This window comes from Fukomys damarensis, unplaced genomic scaffold (assembly GCF_012274545.1).
Source record: "Fukomys damarensis isolate Sample0158 unplaced genomic scaffold, DMR_v1.0_HiC HiC_scaffold_17, whole genome shotgun sequence".
In the NCBI taxonomy this organism is placed as follows: Eukaryota; Metazoa; Chordata; class Mammalia; order Rodentia; family Bathyergidae; genus Fukomys; species Fukomys damarensis.
This window is the reverse complement of record NW_022900929.1, coordinates 70,346,672-70,362,959: the sequence shown is the minus strand read 5'-3', so window position 1 is coordinate 70,362,959 and position 16,288 is coordinate 70,346,672. Positions and strand designations below refer to the sequence as shown.

At 33.6% G+C, this 16,288-nt stretch overlaps 1 protein-coding gene across 1 annotated transcript in view; it reads left to right on the top strand.

Moving 5' to 3' along the window:
• Sos2 (SOS Ras/Rho guanine nucleotide exchange factor 2) overlaps positions 1 to 16,288 on the top strand; it is an 82,800-nt gene that overhangs the window by 54,110 nt on the left and 12,402 nt on the right. The window contains exons 9-16 of the mRNA XM_010632709.3: positions 1,701 to 1,828; positions 2,491 to 3,146; positions 3,714 to 3,795; positions 5,422 to 5,544; positions 6,388 to 6,491; positions 9,431 to 9,653; positions 10,568 to 10,687; positions 10,836 to 10,998. Of these exons, the coding sequence (XP_010631011.1) occupies positions 1,701 to 1,828; positions 2,491 to 3,146; positions 3,714 to 3,795; positions 5,422 to 5,544; positions 6,388 to 6,491; positions 9,431 to 9,653; positions 10,568 to 10,687; positions 10,836 to 10,998 (1,599 nt within the window). The remainder of the gene's footprint in view (positions 1 to 1,700; positions 1,829 to 2,490; positions 3,147 to 3,713; positions 3,796 to 5,421; positions 5,545 to 6,387; positions 6,492 to 9,430; positions 9,654 to 10,567; positions 10,688 to 10,835; positions 10,999 to 16,288) is intronic.

Below are 16,288 nucleotides of genomic sequence, written 5' to 3'. Positions count from 1 at the left end.
AGTGGCATATGTAAGAGTTTGTTTGTGCAGCTAAGTAAATAGAAGATATTTAGTATCCTCATATCCCTGATTTGAAAAGTAGTTCCCATTTTGTAGAACGGGAATCATGATTAGTGATAATTTGCTAATTTTGACCAACAAAACCAGTAACAATAAAAAACCTGTAAGTATACCATCAACATCCATCTTTATTAAGAGAATACTTTAGAATGAAGCTGAGAATTTTTTTTGAAAAAAAAAAAACTTTAAAAAAGCAAAATAAGTGATGTTAGTAATTTTCACCCTTAAAAGTCAGAATAACGAAGCACTCATCCTTTTGTAAACTCCCAGTGATATTTTGATTGCTTTTCCTTTATCTTTTCAATGTTTTATTTTTTAATCTAGAGGGTAAGGTATTACTTCTAATGATAGTCATTTCAGCTACAGTATTTTTGTTGCTAACTTTGATGGCAAGACTTCTACAGATATCTTTTAAAAATCGGATGGCTCTGTGTTCCATTTGGGGAATACTTTTTACGACATATATGAAAGGTCATGAATGAGGTTCTCAAATAATGCCCAGCCAATTCTTTGCTAAGGATGGGAAACACTTGCTGAATGCTTTTGAGATAGTTCTTATAATAAAAAAAATTTTATCACAAAATTTCTCATAAGTTAAAGATCTTAAATGTTTTTAAAAATTTTATGAAAGGAGTGATAGCTTTTCCATATTATATAAATATATGTTTATGTTTTTATAATTTCTTTATAATACCTATATAATACTCCACTTTGAATTCTGTGAGGATGGTTGAAACATAGGAGTATAATCCGATCTAATTATTTATTATAAAGTAAATAAATTTTCTTCCTGCATGTGATATGCCAGAGAAATTTTTTAACAAATGAAAGAAAACCAAACTTTGGAGGATTAAATAAATCAATTTTAAAATCTTATTTCTAAGGATTAATAAGATAGAATATTAATTTTTGTGGGGTTTTTTATAGTATTTACTAGAATGGTTGAATTTTTATGTTGTAAAAAATAGTGAAATCCTTTGTAGACTCTTTGCAGGGTAATTTACATGGAATGGAGTATTAAAGTTTGCATACCTGATTATGTTGTCTAACAAAGATATATAAGCTTTTTGAAGTTGCTGGAACTTATATATTTAAGCACAAAAGAATATGAAATAATTCTTAGCAATTTATCTTATATTCTCTGTATGTAGTTGCTAATGAATCAAAGTAACTTGTAAGTTTTATGTTTTAGATATTTTAAACAATTTTTGTTTATCTGGAAAATGTCCAAGTGATTTTCACAGTAACTTGTTTCTTTACTAATTGCCAGTGCTAATCATACTTTGTATTGTATTTGTAGAAAGAATGTTGTTTTGAGAGTTGAGGTGTACATAATTGTATAAAATTATAGTGATTTTTATTGTGTATTTAAAATGTTTAGGCCAGGCGTGGTGACACACGCCTGTAATCCCAGCACTTGGGAGGCTGAGGCAAGAGGATTGCTGTGAGTTCGAGACCAGCCTGGGCTACATAGTGAGTTCCAGGTCAGTCTCAACTACATAGTGAGACCCTGTCTCAAGCCCCCCTCCCAAAAGTAAATAAAATAAAATGTTTAAAGCTTATATTTGTTGCTTCTTTCTGTAATTATAAGAAAGCCAAGGGAAGACTCAGTGCAGTTTTATCTGTTGTTTTTTTCTTAGCAATTGAAAGCCTGTAGTGAAGAGCAAGAAGATAGAGAATGTTTGAATCAAGCTATCACTGCTCTCATGAATCTCCAAGGTAGCATGGACCGGATCTACAAGCAGCATTCTCCTCGACGCCGGCCTGGGTAATTCAGTGTTGAAATCTGAATGCCTCTGTAGACTTCATTGTGTCTGGTGCCTACATTCTCAGAAAATGTGATGTATAATGATAATTAATTCTTACAAGTTACACTTTGCTTTCACCTTTGTTAATGTTGCTTTAGTTTTAGGATTTGTATAGCTGTGTTAAATACTTAATACATCTAAAAATATATTTAGTTATCTTTTGTATAATCTGTGAAGAAATTTAGAATTCTTTATATTTAGTTTTTGAGTCATTAAGAGTAAAACATGGAGTCTAGTACTTCTCTTTCACAATAATGAAATTTGAGCACATATTATTTAGTGGCAAGGTTAGAAAGTAAATGTTGGGGCCAGGGATTTAGCCCAGCGGTTCAGTGGCCTGCCTCGCAAGCGCAGGGACCCGAGTTCGATCCCCGGTACCAAAAAAAAAAAAAAGAAAGTAAATGTTGTATATAAAGCCTAGTATTTGGTTATTTTACTTCTTTTTAAAATTTGAATCCTGGGGTTTGAACCCAGGCCCTCGCCCACGATAAGCATGTGCTCTACCCTGAACTGCATCCCCCAGTCCAATTTAATTGTTTTGTCACTTGATTTGATGTAATTTATTGACACAGTGTTGCCTACTCATTGCATAAGCTAAATATGTGTTGGTATTTTTTTTAAGGGATCCTGTTTGCCCCTTTTATAATCGTCAATTAAGAAGCAAGCACCTTGCTATCAAAAAAATGAATGAAATTCAGAAAAACATAGATGGATGGGAAGGCAAAGATATTGGACAGTGTTGTAATGAATTCATAATGGAAGGACCATTGACAAGAATTGGTGCTAAACATGAACGGCACATCTTTCTCTTTGATGGCCTAATGATCAGCTGTAAACCTAATCATGGCCAGACTCGGCTTCCAGGTTACAGTAGTGCAGAATATAGACTAAAAGAAAAGTTTGTCATGAGGAAAATACAAATCTGTGATAAAGAAGATACTTGTGAGTGCAAACATGCCTTTGAATTGGTATCCAAAGATGAAAACAGCATAATATTTGCTGCTAAGTCTGCTGAAGAAAAAAATAATTGGATGGCAGCACTTATTTCTCTTCATTATCGTAGTACTCTAGATCGAATGCTAGATTCTGTGTTACTGAAGGAAGAAAATGAGCAGCCATTGAGATTACCAAGTCCAGAAGTATATCGTTTTGTGGTAAAAGACTCTGAGGAAAACATTGTTTTTGAAGATAACTTGCAAAGTAGAAGTGGAATCCCCATTATTAAAGGAGGAACTGTGGTGAAGTTAATTGAAAGATTGACATACCATATGTATGCAGGTGTGTGGAACTTGCTATAAGTGCTTATGTGGGGCCTTTGGTTTTTAAGGATATTAAAAAATGTTTGCATGTTCAAAAATGGATTGACTCTTTAAAAAATACTGATTGATCAAAAGAAATAACTTTCTAAAATGTAATATTGTTAACTTTATTAAGTAAGTGCTCCATGGTTTTTCTTTAAATGAGGAACCAAAAATATAAACAAAAAGCAAAATAAAAGATAAATAATAGAAAATAGGGAGATATTTTACAAAAGGGAAGGGGACCAAGGGAAGAGAAGGGAATGGAAAAGAATGAGGTGTTATGTACATGTGCCAAGTCCAATTACAGGAGTTGATTATTACTGTAAACACATACTAATACATTTTTAAAATTAAAAAATAAGTGTGAAATTCACATAGTTATGAATTTTAAATTTGTGAAATAATCCTCATTTATCAAGAAATATCCACTGGCAGGAAAAGTCACAATGCAAAGAGCCTAAGTGAAAAGAATGAAGGAAAAATATACTTTGAATTAAACTGAATAAATTGAACATGAAACTTGTTTTTTGCTCTGCTTTTTCAGATCCCAATTTTGTTCGTACTTTTCTTACTACATATCGTTCATTTTGTAAACCACAGGAACTACTAAGCTTACTGATCGAACGGTGAGAAAATACACATTTTGCTTCTGCTAACTGCTTTGTATGTTGCAAAGTACTTAGGTAGTTATGGAACATAACTTATTTGGCATCACATTGGCAGTGTTACTGATCTCATCAGAGTACTCACTGAATTCTTGTTTATAGCAGTTCTTTTTTAGCTCTTTGGCAGTTTTTCAAGTGATAAGCATAAAGACCCAATTTAGAAGAAAAAAGTACATTTTAGCGAAATTTGTTCTCTTCCTTAAAAGAACTTTAAAATTTTTTCTCCTTTAAAACAAACTTGTTATGAAAACTTTAAAAGATATACAAGAGCAGATAGAAGAATATAATAAAGCCATTTGCTACCTATCACCCAGTAATAATCAGTTTGTATCTCATCTGTTTCCCTACAGATTTAAACATCATCCCCCCAGGATTATTTTGAAGTAGATTTCAGACAATGTATTTTATCTGTAAATACGTCTATGTATTTCTAAAAGATAAATATTCTAATTTTTAAAAATCACATATCATTATTAAGCCTAAAAATTTCACAGTTCCTTTATTATAATCCTTATATATTTGTTATGATACTGGGCAGTTGAGCCCAGGACCTAAAACATGCTAGGCAAATGCTCTACCACTGAACCTCCTCACCAACCCTTTTGAAATTTTATTTTCAGATAAAAAAATGATTTTTGTTTTACATTTAAGAACTTTACATCTTGACTTATGCTTCCATGTTGTTACAAAACTAAATTCTCTAGATTAAGTCAATCCAATGTATTATGAAGATCTACTTAGTTGTGTTTCTGTGTCTAAAATGAGAACAATATAACTTGTTAGATTTACATTTTAACTATATTTCCTCTGGTCAAGGTTTTTGGCTTTTTAACTTGGATTGTTTATCTTACCCACTTAAAATCATCTTAGGCCTCCTTTTTGAATTCATAATCATGTAAGAAAATTTATTAGCCTACTTTCATTTTAATAATATAAGGATAGATTATTAGATAAGGCTTTTTTTATGGTGGTACTAGGAAGTGAAAGCAGGGTTTTCGCACTGAGCTATATCCCCAGCCCTTTTTTATTTTTTAATTTTGAGACAAGGTCTTGCTAAGTTGCCCAGGCTGGGCTTGAACTTGAAACCCTTCTTTAGCCTCCAGGATGCTTAGATTAAGGTTTGCACCCTACATCTATCCTTCTTTCATGTTGTTTTTTGGGGGGGATGTTGAGACAAGGTCTCAATATGCAGTTCAGGCTGGCCTTGAACTCATGGGATCCTCTTGCCTCAACTTCCCAAGTGCTGGGATTACCAGCGTGCATCCTCATGCCCAGCTTCTTTCATGTTCTTTTAGAGAATTATACTCCTTGTGGATTATTTTCTTGGATCTTTACATGAACCATGTGTTAATGACTGGTAGTTATGCAACTTTTTTTGGTAAAAGTAAAAATACAAAGCCTTAGTAGCGTATAGCCAAAAGACAGTTTTTTGTAATTTGCAGTACCTTAAGGGAGGCTTGAAAGTAATTGCACTTTCCACAAAGTGATAGGAAAGAGGACTACTTAGTCAAAATATTTTTCATGTTGTATTTGAAATCTTTTTCATTTAAATGTGAACAAATTTCTCTCTTTTTATTTTCTTCTTAGATTTGAAATCCCAGAGCCAGAACCTACTGAAGCAGACAAATTGGCAATAGAGAAAGGCGAGCAGCCAATCAGTGCAGACCTAAAAAGATTTCGCAAGGAATATGTTCAACCAGTACAACTGAGGTCTGACCTGAATATTACATTTTTAATATGCTATTTGATTTTCAGGAATTAACACAAATAAATACAATTTTAGAGGAATAATAGTTCTCTCAGCTATATATCTTTCAGCCAGACTTTTAACATCATTCTTTGTATGAGATTATTTACCCATTAGCATTAAAGAGGAAATTAACTTTTCTGTTAGCTGTGGTACATTCATACTGATCTATACTCAAATTAAGTCTGTTGCTATGAGACATATATTTATGAGGTTCTGTGTAGTGCAGGGAATAAGATCTTAGACTCAGTCATGTAGATTCTTTATTTCTAAGTGTTTTCTGTGTTCTGTGTTCTCTACTTGTGTATTGTAGTTGCATTGAAACAAATAACATGGCCTGTCATGATGTTACACTAGCGTGATACCATGGTTTTAATTCAGAAAAAGGGACACATGGAACAGTTATCTAGTATTTGGGTGTTTAAGTGGTTTACAAAAATGTATGCCTATACAATTTTAGAAATAGCCAAGATTAGATTGTAGTATCTAGGGAAGACATCTGGAAAGAGGCAAAATCCAAGATTGTGCCTCACATATATTTAGAATAGGAAGAAAGGCAATTATAAATGATACTTTTTATATTTATAAATATTTTAAAGTTTAATTTAAAAATAATTTATAATCTGGAAAACAGTTTTCTTTATTGAAGAAAGGTATTTAATATATCAATTAAATACAGATTAATCTTTCTGGAAATATTGTATTGGTTCTTGTACATACAACTACCACCATGGCATTAAAGATGTAAAAGAAATGTACTTGAATGCTTAGGTTTCATTAAAATATGATTCTTTCCATTTTATCAGGGTCTTAAATGTGTTTCGGCACTGGGTTGAACACCATTTTTATGACTTTGAAAGAGACTTGGAATTGCTTGAAAGACTAGAATCCTTCATTTCAAGTGTAAGAGGTATATTATTTAAAGATTAAATTGAATCTTACATTGCACAGGTTTATTTTCAAGATTGTATCATGTTTAATTAAGCTAAAATTTGTTTTTAGAAAGCTGAAATAACATTTAGAGTGATTTTTATAGTCTCTAAAAAGCGCACATGTTTAGAGTCACCTGAAACTTCAAGACCTTGGCTTTTAAGTTTTTGTGTATTTGTTAGCAATGCTGGGGATCATCCCAGGGCCTCCCAGGTAGTAGGCACTTGCTCTAACTCTGTGTGATCCTCTCATCCCCTTTTCCAGTTTTTTGAGGAGAGTATTGCTTTTAAAGAAGTCAAAAGTCGTCTTTGACAAATTTAAGCTGTTTAATTTTATCTTAGGTTAAAGGGTGCCATTCCTTTAATAAATAAAAATATGTGTAGTTTTATGTTTTCTCATTCTCCTTAATCTTGTTCTTTAATTTTGGATGATTAACAGCTTTTCTATATTAACTCTCCCTGGAAAGTAGATATTTCCTACTTCAAGTTTCTGAATCATGCTATGAAACAAAACTCTAGGCAATGAACATTTCAACCAGTATATGTGTGATTAGATGTATATTATTAAATTCAGAACATTATGAGGAATTAAGAATAATATAACAAGACTGGTTTATTTTCATGTCCTATTTACTCCTTTTTTTTCCTTTTATTGAGTTTATTGGTACATTTTAGGTATACAATACAATTGCATTCATTATTGGGATCTTGTACCTTTACATGCCAGGTCTTGTTTCTCATTTTTCCCCTTGTCCGTGCCTTACCTTCACCCCCTCCTCCCTTCCCCATTTACAAACACTTTATTTCCATTTTTTCATTTTGTCATTTTTTTTTCTTTTCCCTTATTACCTTTCCCCCACCCTTCCCATTTTCCCTACACCTTTAGCCCTTTTCTTCCTATTTCACATGGTCAGTTATCTCTTTAGGATCTTATGTACTATTATAGCTTTTCAAACCAGAGAAACTATTTGGTATTTATACATGTGTGACTTATTTATTTCACTTAGGAGTATATCCTCAATATGTATCCCTTTTCCTATGAATGAATCTAATTTCTCATCCTTTATGGCTGAGTAGTAATTTTACAGAAAAATCACATCTTTATCCAATTTCCAACTGATGGGCAAATGGGCTGTTTCCAAGATTTAGCTATTACAAACTATGCCACTATAAACATGGGTGCACATATATCACTGTGGATGATTCCTTTATTCTTTTGTAAAGATACCCAACAGAGGGATGGCTGGGTCAAATGGAACCGCTAGTCCCAGCTCTTTGAGGTATCTCCATATTGATTTCCATAGTGGTTGCACCAGTCTGCACTCCCACCAACAATGGAGAAGGGTTCCTTTCTCCCCACAACCCCGCCAACATATGTTATTGGTTGATTTTTGATAGCAGCCATTCTTTGTAGGGTGAGGTGGAATCTCAGTGTTGTTTTCGTCTACATCTCTCGAATGACCAGTGATGTGAAACATTTTTTCATATATTTACTTGTTGCTTTTACTTCTTTGTCTGAGAAGTGTCTGTTCATTTCAGATGCCCATTTTTGAATTGGGTCTTTATATTTGCGGGGGGCTGATTGTTTTGAGTTCTTTATATATTCTAGATAGTAGTCCTTTGTCTGAGGAGCTGCTGGTAAAAATTTTTACCCACATTGTAGGTTGTCTCTTAGTTCTGTCGATGGTTTCTTTTGAAGTACAGAAGCTTTTTAATAAGATGAGATCCTAGTTGTTAATTCTTTCTGCTAGTTCCTGTATTTAATTTAGAGAATATGACTCCTTTCTTTCAACTTTTGAGATGTTTAAGATACATTTTATCATGTATATTTAAAATTTTTTCATAATTCTAAATTAAATGATATTCCTAATGAGAATACTAGATTATATATAATCTAAGAAGTTTCTAAAACACAAAACACATACTAAAATAAGTGGTTATGTTTAATGTCTAAAGTCCTTTCCTATATAAGTTATACCAAATAGGTATAACCAAATAGTTCATGAGAGAAAGTTCATGTTTTATGGAAGTATTCAAGAAACAAGTAAAGAAAGGATGGCATGATATCATCATTCCTTAATTCTGATAAAATAAGAGATCTAGGGAATTATGAGTAGATGCTTAACATCAGAAAGAAGGAGATAATAAGACATTGTATGCCTCCTGTTGAAAATATTCTCAGCAAGTACTCGTGACAAAACATTGATCTTGAATTAGTTGAGTCTCTGTGGTTTTCAGAAAAGATGGGCATGGTGGTGCACACCTGTAATCCCAGCACTCAGGAGGCTGAGGCAGGAAGAACACGATGAGTTTGAGGCCAGTCTGGGCTACATGGTGAGGTCGAGGCCAGCCCAAGCTACATATTGAGACCAAAACAAAAACACCACAGAGGTAGAATTGGCAAAACACAGAGTTGGAAAACACCACAAGATAAATGATTCCATTTCTTCAACAAGTAAATTGCAAGCAAAAATGAGCAATAAAGAGGTGTCCACAGATTAAAGGCTCTAGACTTGATATATATGGATAAATGGAATATGTGGCTCTTGTTTGTCTCCTTTTCAAAACAAACCAACTGTAAGAAAGCATTTAAGAGATAGACAAATTTGAAGATTAACAATATTCAGTGATACTGAGGTTTCAGTTTTTATGTGATAATGGTACTGTGATTCTGTTAGGGAGTCTTTTAGAGACACATTCTTATATATGAATGAAGTGATGTGATGTCTTGGATTTGTTTCAAGTGTAACCCACGTTTGTTTCAAGTATGACTCAAGGAAGGGCATGAATGTGGTTAGATGGAGCAAAAATTGGCCGTGAGTTCATAATTGTTGAAACTAGATAAAAGTTAAAGATTGCACGAAGATCACAGTTAAATCTGTCAAGCAAAAAGCAGTTCTGTTTTGTGTTCTTTTCCCAGGGAAAGCTATGAAAAAATGGGTAGAGTCAATTGCTAAGATCATCAAGAGGAAGAAGCAAGCTCAGGCAAATGGAATAAGCCATAATATTACCTTTGAAAGTCCACCTCCTCCAATTGAATGGCATATCAGTAGGCCTGGACAGTTTGAAACATTTGATCTCATGACTCTTCATCCAATAGAAGTTGCACGTCAACTAACACTTTTGGAATCTGATCTCTACAGGTAGATAACTAATGATAATTTCTTACTCTATTTTAAAGAACCTTGAACATACATCTTACTTGTTTTAAAAATATTTTGCTAATTATTCATGAGTGCTTAAAAATGCCTCATCTGTCCTCCTGGGCTTGGAGGAAAGCTACAGTGTTTACCTTAGTCTGTCCTGCAAGTAAAGTCTTCTGACATGTTGCTAGGCCTAGATTAGGGGCTAATAATACTTCACCAAAGTAGAAGGAAGAAGACAAAAGCAAGAGCAGATCAACCACTTTGAAGTGATTCCCCCCTCTCCTATTCCTAGTTCTTTCTTACTTGGCACTTAAGAGCACTTTAGTTGGTGGCTATATTTTGGGATTTGTGATTGATAGCCATGAAAGGACTTGTTATTTGAGGTAACGATGCAAATAGTACTGCATCAAGTTTTTCCTTATAGAATGCCTGTTATATGAGTGGACACCAGAAAAAAACAAAGCACTTATTCCACCTGGACCTGCTTTTAGGTCAGAGAAATACTGCTGTTCGTGATGTGTTCATGATTATGGAAAAAATACACTCAGGAGTAAGATGGCTAGGTCAGGTAGTATGTACTACCTGAGAAATTGCTGGACTATTTTTTTTGCAGAGTGGTTGTATCTAGTTTTTACTTGCAAATCAGTGTTGGAAAGTTCCTCTTCTGTTACATTTTTACTCAGATTTTGGTTAACTTGATGGAGTAAAATGGAATTTCATTGCACTTTTTTTTACTGAATAAGAGATGTTTTCATATTTATGGCTAGTTGGGTCATTTACTCTGAACTTGTTTATAAGCTTGTCAGTTTTTCTTTTAGATTGTCTCTTTCTTGCTAAGTTCAAGGAGATCTTCAAATAATTTTGATACTAAGCCTTTGGAGATAAAGTTGTATGGATTTTCTATTCCATAGGAAAGTTCAACCTTCTGAACTTGTAGGGAGTGTGTGGACCAAAGAAGATAAAGAAATAAACTCTCCAAATTTATTGAAAATGATTCGCCATACCACAAATCTTACTCTCTGGTTTGAAAAGTAAGTTGTTATTTACTCCATCTTACTGCTTTTTAAGTCACTGTTGTTATATTTAACATAAAATTGTGACTCTAAAGAAGTTTCTTTTATAAATGAAGTCAAAACACTTTCCAAGCCACTAATATGTTGTTTTTGTTGTTGTTACTAGATGCATTGTAGAAGCTGAAAATTTTGAAGAACGGGTGGCAGTACTAAGTAGAATTATAGAAATTCTGCAAGTTTTTCAAGATTTGAATAATTTCAATGGCGTATTGGAGATAGTCAGTGCTGTAAATTCAGTGTCAGTATACAGACTAGACCATACCTTTGAGGTACGTTTTAGGCTTCAGTATTTCATCCTTTTAAATAATGTAAAAGATACTATTCCTACTACCTATCTTTTTTAGTAAATCCTTTATAAATTCACCCTCTCCTCTTAAATATAATGATATAAAGATAAGACATTAGAAGATATATCAATATATATTAGTAGTAAACTTAGGATTCATCAAAGAATATGAGACTTTTGTACCTCATAATTATAAGTATATTAAACCTATATTAAACCCTAATCCTAACTCTAACTTAAATGTGGTATAAAGTCTCAAGTGGATTTTTTTATTAGCACATTGATAGTCTCACATAAATTACAAAAGATTTAAAATTTGATACAAATAACCTTCTTAATCCCCTGTAATATACTGTCAAGAAGGAATGACATAGAACCCTTTCTTTAAAACTTAAATTTATTTTTTATATTATAAAATAACATGCTTAGTATTTATTATAGAAAATTCAGGAGATAAAATATAGAAAGACATTTTATGTCTTTTAATAACAAAACTAAAACCATATTGTATGTAGATTTGTAAGGCTTATATACCTTTCTTACAAACATTTTGTGTTTTATTAGCTTGTCTTTACAAACAAGATTTATCATGCTTGTGTGGTTTTTCTGTCATATGGATAAAACATAACTTATGTGGAATGGTGAAGTTCCTTCTTTTGTTGTGGTAAATAATTTATTGTGTATTATCCATACACAGAAATCTTTGCAAGAATTTAATTATTTCTCTAGGATAAGTTTCTATAGATGTAAATCCTGGGTCAGAGTATGTGCACATCTTAAAACTCTTGATACTTTTGCTATGGTGTTTGCTAGCAAGAAATGACAAATACTCCTGTATATTGCTATATTAAGAATTGTGTAGATTTCATGGACCCAAAATAAAAATTATTATTTTAAATTTTGTTTTTAAAAACAAGGGCCAGGGACGTAGCTCAGCAGCACCATGCCTGCCTGGCAAGCGCAAGGTCCTGAGTTTGATTCCTGGTACCAGAAAAACAACTAATGAGGTTGAATACTTTAAAATATATTTTTTGGCTAGTCTTACGTTTTATTCATGATTTATCCATGTTCTCACTTTTCATTTTGGATGTTTGTGTTTCATTAATTTATGTGGACTTCTTTTTTTTTTTTTTTTTTGGTACCGGGGTTTGAACTCTGGTCCTTGTACTTGCAAGGCAGGCCACTGAACCACAGAGCTAAATCCCCGGCCCCAGGCCCTGGACTTCTTATATATTAAATATATTAAAACTTAGGCTATGTTTTCCATTTCTATTTGTTTTTATTTTGTCTGCTTGCGGGGGGGTTTGTTTTGAGATAGGGTCTCTCTGTGACATCCAGGCTAGCCTCAAATTTGCAACATCCTGTCACAGTCTCCTGAGTGCTAGGATTACAGGCATGCACCATCATACCCAGCTTCTGTCTGCTTTTTAATTAAAATAATGTTTTGATATGTAGGTTATAAATCAAAATCTCTTTATCTGTGTATTCTTCTTTACTTTTGTACCTAGAAAGATTTTTTTCTAAGTGAAGACTAACAAGATAAAAATTGAACTATAGTAATATTGCCTTTGGGAATATCAATTTTTACAGTCTTTCTGGAAAGTAATCTGCCAATATATGTTAAAATAAAAAATATTTTAGAGAGATTGAGGTGGGGGGGTGGATCATAAGTTCAAGTTCTGCCTGGGCAACTTAGCAAGACCCTGTCTCAAAATAAAAATTTAAAAAGGTATAGGGATATGTAGCTCAGTAGTAGAGTGGCCCTGGGTTTAATTTCCCTAGAACCGTACATACACACTGCACTTGGACCTAAAATCCTAAATGAATAAAAGCAACAGACTGTAAAGTTATATTACAGTGATACAGTTTTGTAGCATTAATTTCAATAGCAGAAAACTAGAAACAACCTGAATGTCCATGAGTAGGAAGGTGATTAAATATATTCCTTACACTCAGAGTATGGAATATTTTTTGACTGTAGAAGAAAGTGATGGGATTTTTGTGTATTGTCTTTGAAAAAGATTTATGATATTAATGGGGAAAGTAATAGAATCTTTGTGGATTGTCTTTGAAAAATATTTGTGATATTTATGGGGAGAAAGCTTCAAAATAACTCTAATATGATTCCATTTTTAGTATTAGAAAACAGAACCAACCCTAAATCTTTCAGTATTCAGAATTGTGTAGGAAAATGCATGCTCCCTTCGTACCTTTTTTGGGGGGACTGGGGATTAAACCCAGGGCCTCATGGATGCTAGGCAAGCGCACTCTCTACCACTGAGCTACGCCCCATCCCTCAGATATCTCTTAACATTGGTTTTTTCAGTAAGTTATGATTAAAGCACAATGAAGGAAAGACCACTTTTATACATGTGTTTTTCTTTTTGGTTATTTTCATGTTATTGACTTATATGAATGAACTTTATATACTGAAAATATTAATGCAGTCTGTTTATATTAATAACTTCAATTTTGTTTTTGAAAAACTTTGAGGTAGTATCCTTAAAAGGCAAGCATTAGGTCTTTTTTTTTTTTTTTTTTAAGACAGAGTCTTATGTAGCCCAGGCTGGCCTTGAACTCTCAGTAATTCTGCCTCAGCCTCTTAAATGCTAGGATTACAGGCATGTGCCACCATGCTGGGCTACTTTTTTAAAAAATATTGTGGAAGGCCCAGAATTTAGCTTAGTGGTGCCACTGCCTGCCTCACATGAGCAAGGTCCTAAGTTCAATCCTTGACACACGCGCACACACACACACAAAAAATTGTGGAGTAGTATTTGTAAAAGTATATGTATGGTATAAAGAGTAAAAACAAAAAATACCTGTATAGCCGGGTATTTAGCTCAGCGATTCGGGGGCCTGCCTTACAAGCACAAGGACCTGAGTTTGATCCCCAGTACCAAAAAAAACAAAAAACAAAAAACAAAAAACCTGAATAGCCAACATACAGTTTAAGAGCCCCTTTAATTCTGTATCCTTCCTTACCCCTTCATAGCCAATCACTATTATGAGTACTGTGCTTTCTGTTCTTATCTGTAATTTTACTGTTTCATTTTGCTCCTCCCTTTCTCCTCTTCTCGCTCCTTTCCCCCTCACAAATATGTGAGACTCAAGCCAAATGTGGTGGCTCACTCCTGAGGTGCTGGGAGGCTGAGGAAGGAGGATCGAAAGTTCATGCCCAGCCTGGGCAGTTGAGCAATTGGCCATTAGCAAGATCCAGTGAAAAGGGGGCCAGGATGTAGCTCAGTGGGAAGAACCTGTGTTCAGTGCCCAGTACTGCAAAAATAATGAAAAAGAAGTGTGTAGAAACAGTTATTTCATGATCTCACCAATACTTGATATTGTTCAGCCTTTTAATTTTTCCAATCTTGTGATTTGGATTTGGATTTTCCTGATTTTTAATGAGTTTGAACTATTTTCAAGTGTTTATCGGGCCTCTGTATTTCTTTTTGAAATCTTTGAACTTTTTTGTTGTTCAGTTTTTCATATGGGTTTGTCTGAGTTCTCTTATATTCTGTTTGTTTGTTTGTTTGTTTTTTGGTACCAGGGATCGAACTCGGGTCCTTGTGCTTGCCAGGCAGGCAGCAAAACCACTGAGCTAAATCCCTGGCCCATCTTATATTCTGAATTCTAACACTTTGTCTTTTAGTACATGGTAGATAAACTTCCCAAATTAAAGTTTCCCTTTTCATCTATTTTATGGTAACTTTTTAGTGAACAAGAACTCTTAATGTAGTCAACAATATCTGTTTTTGCCTTTGTTATTTATGCTTTTTGTTGTTGGGCTCAACAGGTCTTTTTCTGTTAACCTGTTTTTGTCTTTCTCATTAAATCCTTGAGTCAGCTGTTACGAGTTTTGAATATGAGGAGAGGTGGAAGTCTAATTTCACTTTTTGTTTCCTGTGGCCACCTAGTTGCTCTCACACAATTCACTGAAAGTCCATTCTTTCCCCTGTTGTCCTATAAGGCCAGCGGTGTCACAGATTGAGAGTCCATGTGTAGGTCTGTTTCTGGGCTCTCTCTTCTTTTTCTTCTTTTTTTATATCTATCTGACTTTTTCTGTCTACATATCTAAATGACCATACATTTATATTCTTAGGTAGGGGGAAAGCACCTATCAATCTTTCACTTTTTCAAAATGACTTATTCACGAGGCATGATGGTACATGCCTGTAATCCCAGCAGTCAGGAGGGTGAGGCAGCAGGAGTGCTGTGAGTTTGAGGCCAGTCCAGGCTACACAGTGAATTCAAGACCAGCCTGAACTGCATAGCAAGACCCTGTCTCAAAAAAACAAACCAAAATGACTTATTCTTAGCTCTTTGTTTTTCTATATAAATTTCACAGTCATTTCAAGCTTCATTTAAAAAATTGGCATTTTGATAGAAGTTGCCTTGGATCTATAAATTGGTCAGTGAAGAATTCAGTGTTACAGTAATTGGTCTTACCAACCATGAACATGGTCTCCATTTATTTAGTCAGTACAGTTATGGTTTCTTGACAGAGATCTCATACTACTTTATTAGATTTATGGTAGAATCTTTTTGTCCTATTTCCTTTATTGATTAAAGATATGTCTAGAGATACGTTTCATTTTTTTTAATGCAGCAGTAGCACTGTCTTTTTTCATTAACATTCTGTATTTAGACTTTTAGAGTTAATTTATGATTAGTTATAGTCTCTAAATAGTGATTTTCTTTTCTTTATACTCTATGTTTTATTTATTAGTCCTTTATTTCTTTTTCTTGTCCATGTTAGCTAGGACTTAAATCTATAAAGCAGACACCTTTGCTTTCTCCACTTAAAGGAAAAGCAACTGAATGCTTACCAAGTATAATGTTTGCTATGTAGTATGTGTGTGTGTGTGTGTGTGTGTGTGTGTGTGTGTGTGTGTGTCTGTCTGTCTGTCTGTCTGTCTGTCTTTATGAGGTTATAAACTAGTTAATTTCCACTAGGAAAATATAATAATTAAATAAAAAAGAAATGCATATTGCTTCATTTGCTAAATTTTTGTTCAAGTTTTCTTACCCACCACAGTCATCTCCTTACCAAAACCCTTCCTTTAGCTCCAAAAGACCTTTCAGTGGAAAAAAATATTCGACTGCAAACAATTACAGTTTTTCTTTCTACAGCTATAACTTGACTAAAATAATAACTAATAAAGTTCTGAGAAAAAAATTTTAATTGCTTAATCTTCTAATTGATATTAAGGTTTTATATATATATGTGTGTGTGTGTGTGTGTGTGTGTGTGTGTATATATATATATATATATA